The sequence below is a fragment of the Gigantopelta aegis genome, chromosome 7 (genome assembly GCF_016097555.1).
Source record: "Gigantopelta aegis isolate Gae_Host chromosome 7, Gae_host_genome, whole genome shotgun sequence".
Lineage (NCBI taxonomy): Eukaryota > Metazoa > Mollusca > Gastropoda > Neomphalida > Peltospiridae > Gigantopelta > Gigantopelta aegis.
Genome location: NC_054705.1, coordinates 22,702,384 through 22,712,071, shown reverse-complemented (window position 1 = coordinate 22,712,071; position 9,688 = coordinate 22,702,384). Strand labels below are relative to the sequence as shown.

General features: G+C 37.7%; 1 protein-coding gene across 1 annotated transcript in view; it reads right to left on the bottom strand.

Moving 5' to 3' along the window:
• Positions 1–3,733: 3,733 nt before the first annotated feature.
• Positions 3,734–9,688, bottom strand: part of LOC121377448 — a 6,392-nt gene continuing 437 nt past the window's right edge. Inside the window, exon 2 of the mRNA XM_041505435.1 lies at positions 3,734–7,472. Coding sequence (XP_041361369.1) covers positions 5,217–7,469 — 2,253 coding nt within the window. The 5' untranslated portion in view covers positions 7,470–7,472 and the 3' untranslated portion in view covers positions 3,734–5,216. The remainder of the gene's footprint in view (positions 7,473–9,688) is intronic.

Here is a 9,688-nt window from a genome sequence, read left to right as displayed (position 1 = left end):
GAATAAAACAATTGGGGGTCAAGCTGCTCATTTCAGAGAAAATGGGTAGCGTCTATGACTACTCTAGTTCCGCACAAAATGTGAGTACTTTTTTTTCTACAGGTGCCCCATACATGTTTCAGGCACAAGGCTACTTGACACAGTGGTACTAGATGAAATAAAATTCCATAAATGTTTTGCCCAGATGAACCTTTTTTTTTTTACAACTAACACACTCAAACATAGGACAGTCATAGGACTTGTGGTGTTAACTGCTCTATCAAAAAGTTGGGTGCATCTCGAACTTTGACCCAGGCGGAAGTTATTTGGATTAGTACTACCTATAGCATTGCATAATAGATATCTTCCTAGTTCACCAATGACCGTAGATTATGGAACCAGGGTGTTGATTGGTTAACACAGTACATATTTACAAAACGAAGTGTAGTCCTTCAATAATATCTAAATTACTTAATTCTTAAAATTGCACCACCATATAGCTAAGTGCGTTTTACTATTTTATCAAACATATGTCACGTCTTGTTACTTACTTGTGAGTATTTGACGTGCCTATATCCAATTGGGGTTCAAGCATGCTGTCCTGGGGACGCAGTCCTGCAGCCTGGACATCCTCTCCAGGACAGAAAGGGGATTGCAGCATTAAAAAAAGGTGTTTTCTTACACACCCATTGGTGAGAACATCATGTGTATGTTTTTATAACACATGGTTGTTTACATACATACGTATGTTAACAATTTCAAGACATACGCTGGCTTCTCCTAGGTAATGACCAGATCACCAGTGCCATACATCCAATGGAAAACAACACGGTGGAAGTCGATTACACTGTGACGTATAGTTAAACTGACAATAAAGTGTCTGTAATGCGTAAGTTAGCGACAAGTGCAACGGCTGTAAACAATGTTTAGTCGAAACAGATGTTAAAATTTGCTTTAAACCTGGTTTTTGAGGATGTGTAAGAAATAGAATACTATATTCGTGTCGGTTAGATATCATTTATCTCACAACTCGTTATTTAAAAACGTATCAAAGTCGCTTTCGCTTGTTAGATACGTTTTAAATGACTCGTGTGATAAATGGTATCTAACGGCCACTCATGTATTATTCTCTATATAGCTTTATTTTGGTTAATTAGTGGTCTATGAACAATAAATTAGTGGGTATAGTTTTTAATGACATACACTTATGGTCGTCGTTCTGTTTGAAAGTTTGAAATAATTTGAACGGCGATTTTGACGATCCCCTGAAATAAAATTGGAAGCAGGCATTAGACCATTTGTTTTTCATGCCACGACCTCAACGGTCAACTCGTTCATGTCTTCAAGACAACACTGTATTTAGACTCTTGATAGTTGCACAACGGAATTGATGGAAGATATAGATAAAACGTTTGTAATACACACGTAACACAATAATAGACAATACGCACGCTACTTACAATTATAATAAACATCTTAAAACACACACATATTCTTACATAATTATTGATATACATGTACAAATTATATTATAATACAGCCAATATATCCACTGTAACTCGATTGATTAAATATTTCTTAGCAGTTATAAATGATCTAGGCGGGACGTAGTCCAGTCGTAAGGCACTCGATTGATGTGCGGCCGGTCTAGCATCGATCCCTGTCGGTGGGCCCATTGGGCTATTTCTCGTTCCAGCCAGTGCACCACGACTGGTATCTCAAATGCCGTGGTATGTGCTACCCTGTCTGTGGGATGGTGCATATAATCGATCCCTTGTTACTAATTGGAAAATGTAGCGGGTTATATCTCTAAGACTATATCTCAAAATTAACAAATGTTTGACATCCAATAGCCGGTGATTAATAAATCGATGTGCTCTAGTTGTGTCGTTAAACAAAACAAACTCCTTGTCACACTCACAATTTCGATCTTCTTGCTGTTGTATATATAATTTAAAATTATTTTCCCTAGTATTACCTCTTGAAAAACAAAATCACAATTTTTGTTTTGTATGTATTGACTTGATGTTTACTTGTTTCATAGCATGTTTTAAAGGGACATTCCCGAGTTTGCTGCATTGTAAGATGTTTCCGACTAATAAACTATTTCTACGATTAAACTTGGATATTAAAAATATTTTCTTGTTTAGAATATCAGTGTCTGTATATTCAATGTGTTTCTGGTCGTCTTAATATTTGTAAGAAGCCCAAACTGGATTTTGTCTTCAAGCAATTTCGTACGTACGAACAAATAATATTTTAGGAAATAAAATGAAATTTAACTTAATACAAATATTAGAACGATCAGAAACACGTTTAATATACAACCACTAATATTTTATGCAGAAAAATATATTTGATACATAACGTAATTACAATCGTTAAAAAGTCTCTGTTAGTCGACAACATCTTAACAATTGCAGGAAACTCAGGAATGTCGCTTTAAAACAATTTAGTTGCTGTTGTAAATCATCTGCTGTTTTTGTTTAATCGCACATCCAGTGTATATGAAAAGAAAGGAAAGAAAGTTAAAGTTTTTGTTTAACGACATTACTAGAGCACATTGATTTATTAATAATTGGCTATTAGATGTCAGATATTTGTTAATTCTGATATAGTCTTAGAGAGGAAACCCGCTACAGTTCTTCCATTGGTAGCAAAGAATCTTTTATATGCAGGATCCAACAAACAGAATAGCACATACCATGTTATTTGATTTACTAGTCGTGGTGCACTGGCTGGAATGAGAAATAGACCAATGTGCCCACCGACGAGAATAGATCCTAGACTGGCCGGGCATCAAGCGAGCTCTTTACAACTAGGCAACGTCCCGCATCTGTTATGAGAAGCACATTAGTATAATTTCAGCTTCATAGTTAATTAATATCATACATTTTTATGCATATTTAAGCATTTTGTCTTTTCACTTTTAATATTGATGTAACGACAGCGCCTCTTGCTGACAATCTTTTTCACAAAACATTAAAGGCATACTGTCACGAATTTAAGGACCTTATTTCTCTAAAAATGGATAATAAATACAAATTACATTAATTGTTGGAAAAGAAATCTAGCTATCGCATCACTTTAACTGAACCATGGTGGAGTGAAATCCATGTCAACCCTCTCGGCAATTTTAGTTTTTGAATTATGAACCATTGCCATAATTCAATTATTTTGTTTACAAAATATCATTAATAAATGGAGTATGATGGTTATGAAGATGGTTGAATGAAGTACACTTAGGGACAAATCAAATACGTTTTGTTCAGGTAATACTTTGTTAAACCATTAAATAGGTCAGTGGTCTGTGACAATATGCCTTTAAGTTCAGTGTTATGTGTCCACGAAATGTTTACACTTACTCGCGAATTATAGGACAGATGATCAAATCTGGGTGGTGCGTTCCTGGTACATATATACTGTTCAAAAAAGTGGGGGGATCTGAAATATTAATGTTAATATCAACTATTATACCTAACGTACGTTTTAACCACAGACATCCTAGTAAAGAACGTTCAGGTCTGTTTATCAACACACCGAAACACATTTCGTAGTTTGCACGTGCATTACGCAGTTGCCACATACATGTGAGTGGTGTGTCATTCTCGATTTTGATAAGTTCCAGGAAGGTCCATTAATCACTGTGGAACATTACGTCTGTCTATCGTTTTCATTTTGTTGATCATACAGTTGTTATTGTTTTGTTTTGAGTAATTTTTATTGTTTCAATTTGCGATTTAGGGATAAAAAAACCCCGTCAACTTTCAAATTTCACACATTGGTTAATGATATATATATTATTAGGACCGCGCTGAACCTCACTGTTCGAGATTAACGGTATCCCGATATCCCGGGGATACCAGAATTTAATTGTGGATACAGACTTCAAGAACACAGTATCCCACCGGGATACCATGTAATGTTGTTGGGATTTTTAATCCTGCGTTTTAATTTTTCGCTAAACAATGAACGTCGTCATTTACTGGTGAATTTAAGTAACAGTATTTTCGAGCTTGTACCCTGTCTAATGCTATGCTATAACAAGATCTCCCCCAACTTATACCCAGTCTAATGCTAAACTGGAGCAATAGCGGCGTTGCAATAGACTGGGAACGAGAACAGTGTCGTCCAAGTTTGTGATGTTATTTATGAATTTCATTTAAGTGGAATACTAAATTCTCAGGAGGGATACCAGATTTTGAAATGTTAGTATCCAACTGGGATACTACCTCAAATTTTTAATCTCGAACACTACTCAGCGATCACAGAAAAACATGTTGTCTCCTGTGTTGGAATTGCCTTATCTACACCTCACAACGGAGATAGATTCTATTATTCCAAGAAAGCAATATCGTAATTTTAGTCATTAAAAAGTATGTTATTAATAAGAAACCTCTTACAACTGATGACCGTCTCTTTAAGAGAAGAAACAGTTTCAGCACAGCAGATACTGTCTCTTTAAGAGAAGATAATGTTCCAGCACAGCAGGTATTGTCTCTTTAAGAGAAGATAATGTTCCAGCACTGCAGATACTGTCTCTTTAAGAGAAGATAATGTTCCAGCACAACAGATACTGTCTCTTTAAGAGAAGATACTGTTCCAGCACAGCATATATTGTCTCTTTAAGAGAAGAGAATGTTCCAGCACAGCAGTTATTGTCTCTTTAAGAGAAGAGAATGTTCCAGCACATAAGATATTGTCTCTTTAAGAGAAGAGAATGTTCCAGCACAGCAGTGTCTTTCGTGAATGTGACTCTTTCAGAGCTGTTTACGATTTATTTTATTAATAATTTGAAAACTAATGTACTGATATTGATCGTCATTTCATTTATAGTTATTTACGTGCTTATATCCCACTAAGGTTCAAGTACGCTGTCCTGGGCACACAAAGCTACCTGGTCTATCTGTCCAGGACAGTTGGTTAGTGGTTAGTTGTTAGTGTTTAGTGAGAGAGGAGTCAGTGAAGTTGCCTTAAACCTACCCATTGAATCATTACATTCGCTTTTGTTCACATACAAGGGGTTAATAATTAATAAGTGCAAATACGCCCAACAGCCACATATGGCCTTTATCATCAACTTATGTTCTTCCTCTTTTAAACTGTTTCAACCCTGCGCCAGGATGGTCACTTCCAGTTGTTAAGCAGACGATCGCCATATTCTTTCTGGTGTTGACGATTGTTAGTGCTAGATCAATCCAATATGTCCACTGTTGTTCTACTTTGTTTTCCACATACTAAGGGTTAATAATAAGTGGAAACACGTCCAACAGCCACGTGTGGTCTTTATCATCAGCCGGTGTTCGTCCTGTTCTAAAACCTTGCAGTGCCGTGACAGGATGGTCACTTCCAGTTGTTAAGCAGATGATCGTCATGTTCTTTCTGTCATTGGCAATCGTTAGTGCTAATTCAATCCAGTACTTCCACTGCTTGTCTGGCGGGTCGGGGTTCAAGACAATCACAAGAACTTGGACACTACCAATAAGAAGTTCGTAAGAACTTATTTCGGTTTTGGCCGCAAAGGCTGCCTCCAGATTTCTAGTGATGCTGAGCCCTGTGCATGTTTCCAGAATCTTCTGTATACTCTGTGAGGCTTCAAACGTCTCTGTGTTACCTTCATCGTGGAGAATCATCACATCAAAGCCATCAGCATCTTGTATTTTCATTGCCCTGTACTTCAGCTCAAAGGCTCTCTTAAACGAGTCGTGCGCCATGTGCGGTTCACGTCCTTCTTGTAGAATATTCCGCGCTGTTTCCATGTATACCCGGTTTACGAGATCACGAGGAACATCTGTAGCTTGACACGTACACAGCAGAAGACTCAGACACAGCTTGGCATTGTTGTAGTCTTTAACTGTAAGGTAGTTTTCAATAAGGAGTATCGAAATCTCACAGCTGTCAGATTGAACTGGACCATCTAGACAAAGCTTTTTGTAGATGTCCAACGACGTCTTATACTTGCCGACAAGTTCATACAGGCGTGCCATCTCTTTCAGGACGTTTCTGTCCTTTCTAGAATCGTATTCATTCTGCAACATGTCTGTGACTGTCCTGAAAGCCGAACGCTCTTCGTAACCTTTCATATGAAGACTGGGTATTTCAGAAGCATGCCTCGCTGCCGTTTCTACAGCTGAGGTCAAGTAGAATATTCCTTCATTGAAAAATGCGTCTTTGCCATTGTCAGATATCCCTGCCTTTTCACTCTTCCTTAAACAACAGAGACCAGTTTGTTCATAGGCATAGACAGTGAATGCAGGTGCAATGGGTAACTCGCCACTAGAGATAATTATCTTCCTGAAGGTATCTTCAGCTTTTGAATACTCTTCAGTTTGGAGATAAAGAAAAGCAAGGTCATTTAGTGCTGAATAGTTACATCCTTGGGATATATCTGCTGATTTTTGTAAATGATAAATAACCCTTTTTATGAGTGGATCTTCTTTGGAAAATGTGAAATTTTGTTTTAGGAATTTTAACCAGAGTGACGACGACGGTGTAGACTGTCCAGTTCCAGTGTTCTTTTTAGTTTGTCTACTCCGACGTTCAGCAACTTTCCTTAATGTCAAAGCAAGATGTTGGTGTGAAAATGACGTTGGTCGACGTGCAATGGCGTTTGTAAGCAATCTTTCTGATTCCTTTAGTTCTCCCATATGTCGGAAAAATCTACCACTTCTTTCCAAAACGAAGGCGTCATCATCATTAAGTTCAAGAGCTTGCCGGAAGCAGAATTTGGCAGGTGGAAAGTATGTTTCACTCTCCACCTGTCCAACGATATTTTTGTCAAATGGTGGATACAGATTAGTAACCGAATTACTTAGGTCTCCTAGCTGAACCCAAGCCTTGGCATTTAGTGGTTTGTCAGCCTTTTTTGCTATTTCCAGGAGTAACTTGTTACAGTGAACTGTGTTTGCTACAATGTCGGAAACAAATTCCTTTGAACAGCTGCCGAGAGTGATTCCGCGTCTTATGGTTAGCGCCTCGCCAAACTTCCACAGATATTCAGACGGATACCTGTCATTAACTGATCTGTAGATCTCCACAGCTCTGAAGTAGCAGGGAGGAGAAGTACTAGCCAAACAGAACGCTAGTTCCGCGTCCGCCACTGCTTGCATCCATGCATAAGAAGACCTTTTCTTCATTTCTTCAAGCTTTTTCAGATTCTCATCAGCTGCATACAGGTCACGCTTGTACAAGAAACGCACACGATTAGCACGCGCCACAATATTATCGGGATCTCTTTTGAGAACTTTCGCGTTTTTCTTTGATGCCTCATCATAATCTTTAAGCAGAAAGAGTAGGAACGAAGCAAAGTTATCGTTCCTGTTTAGTTCTATCGGACACATTATTTCTGCATCAGTGTTACGTTCTAACAACAGCTTGTCAAGGATTCCTCGTCGTTTCTTGTTAGTTACAAGCTGCATGAGATCCATCTGAAAGGAATGAGGAAATTCCTTTAATCTTTCTTCTTTATCTTTAATCTCAGAATAAGCCATTCTCTGAAAGATAGAATAAGAATATACACAGTCAAACTTCGATAACTTGAACTTGAAGGGGACGAGCAAATAGTTCGAGTTTCAGGGAGCTCGAGTTTTCGAAATTGATATATAAGAGTTCAAATTTGAAACTGCATGGCAGCTGGTTGATTTCGCAAAGTATTGTAAGAAGCGTGTTCTTCACTGCCTACCTCTTCACCACACCCCATGCCACCCCATCCCATTCCACCTCGCCCAACACCCCACGCCACCCCATCCCATTCCACCCCACCCCACCCCAGCTGTTGCATATAATGTTCAGAATGTTAAGACACAATTATACAATTTTGTGAGTTATTTTATTAATTTGTACGCGGGTGCATTATCGGTGGAATTTACGCAGGATACCATGAAGGATCTTAACATATGTTATACAAATGCATACGGATGGACGATTGGACAACGACGACCATACAATGATCTTTCAGCATGACAAAGCCACACCCCACACGGCCATCTTGAGGAACGCGGGCATCAATGTCATGGGTGGCCTTCAAGGTCGCCCTACTCTACATTTATTGCTATTCTTCTTTTCGACGTCATACAATTAAAATATACCTTGAATAATGATAAATGCCTCCAAATGCTAAGTTATTAATAAAAGACAAAACATTAATAATTATTTTCTCTAGTTGTGCTAGCAAGATTTGTCGCTACGTCAGTACCAATATCCGGTGTCAGTCCCACACTCATTGAAAAGATTTAAAATAATTGCTCCAAAACTGGTGTAACAAAGGCCGTGGTATGCACTGTTCTGTATGTGGGATACTATATATAAAACATCCCTTTCTGGTAATTAATCGTAAATATATGTGTAGGCCATGGATGTTTTAATCCAATTATCTATGTGGCGCTTACCCATATATATATATATATATATATATATATATATATATATATATATATATATATATATATATATATATAGTAGTCGTTTTCGAGTTGAAAGACGCTATTTAACGATATATATATATATATATATATATATATATATATATATATATATATATATATATATATATATATATATATATATATGGCCGACACCATATATCTGTAATTACAATGTTTTGAGTGCTTCGATCATTAAACTCGCTTTCTTTCTTTCCACAATTCTGTCTTTCTTTCTTTCTTTCTTTCTTTCTTTCTCTCTCAACATCACAACAATTGTCTGTAGATACTTTCGTTTTAGGGCGTGTAAGAAATCCTCAAATTAGAGCAAACACGATAGCGATAATGTAGCAAAGTGACGTTTTCGCCATATTTTTCCATTATTCTACCCACAATATTAGTTGTAATCCCAGTAAAAATGCGTAGCGATTCGTTTGCAAGCCTATATAACCTTTTGGCAGTAATTCTAATATAAATAAATATTATTATGCACAGACGTGCATTTTCGTCTAATTCGGTCAAAAATCAGCCTGCCCCCTATTATACTTGGAGATCGTACGTCTATGTGGTATTGAGAGAAAGAGAAAACATCTGCTAGTCGTTACGACAAAACAGCAAGGGATCTTTTGTATGCACTGTTAAATATACAGTACAGTACATGACACGGTTTTGATATTCTAGTCTTGGGGCACTGGCTGGGACGGCCATAAAACCAGAGTCCAGAGAGGAAGATCGATCCTGTAACCCATAGGACATCGGCCGAGCGCTCCGCCGATAAATTAAATCTGGCCCCGTGTCCAAAACTATCTGTACACTGTATGAGTTTGTGTTATTAATAATAAACCATACATACAATTTGCGAAAATCAATGTGAGAGTCTACCTTTTAAGCCGTTTGTTAAAGTTTGTTTTGTTTAAAGACGCTACTAGAGCACATTGATTTATAAATCATCGGCAATTGAATCTCAAACATAATAGTCTCAGATAGAAAACCTGCTATATGTTTCCATTAGTAGCAAGGGATCGGGGTTTTTTTGGGGGGGAGAGAGAGAGAGAGAGAGAGAGAGAGAGAGAGAGAGAGAGAGAGAGAGAGAGAGAGAGAGAGAGAGAGAGAGAGAGAGAGAGAGAGAGAGACAAACACACGCACGTACATACAGATATTACAACTCCATAAATTTACAATTCATTTATCAAGGAAGAAGAAGGAAGGAAATGTTTTATTTAACGACGCACTCAACACAGTTTGTTTACTGTTATATAGCGTCGGACATATGGTTAAGGACCACACAT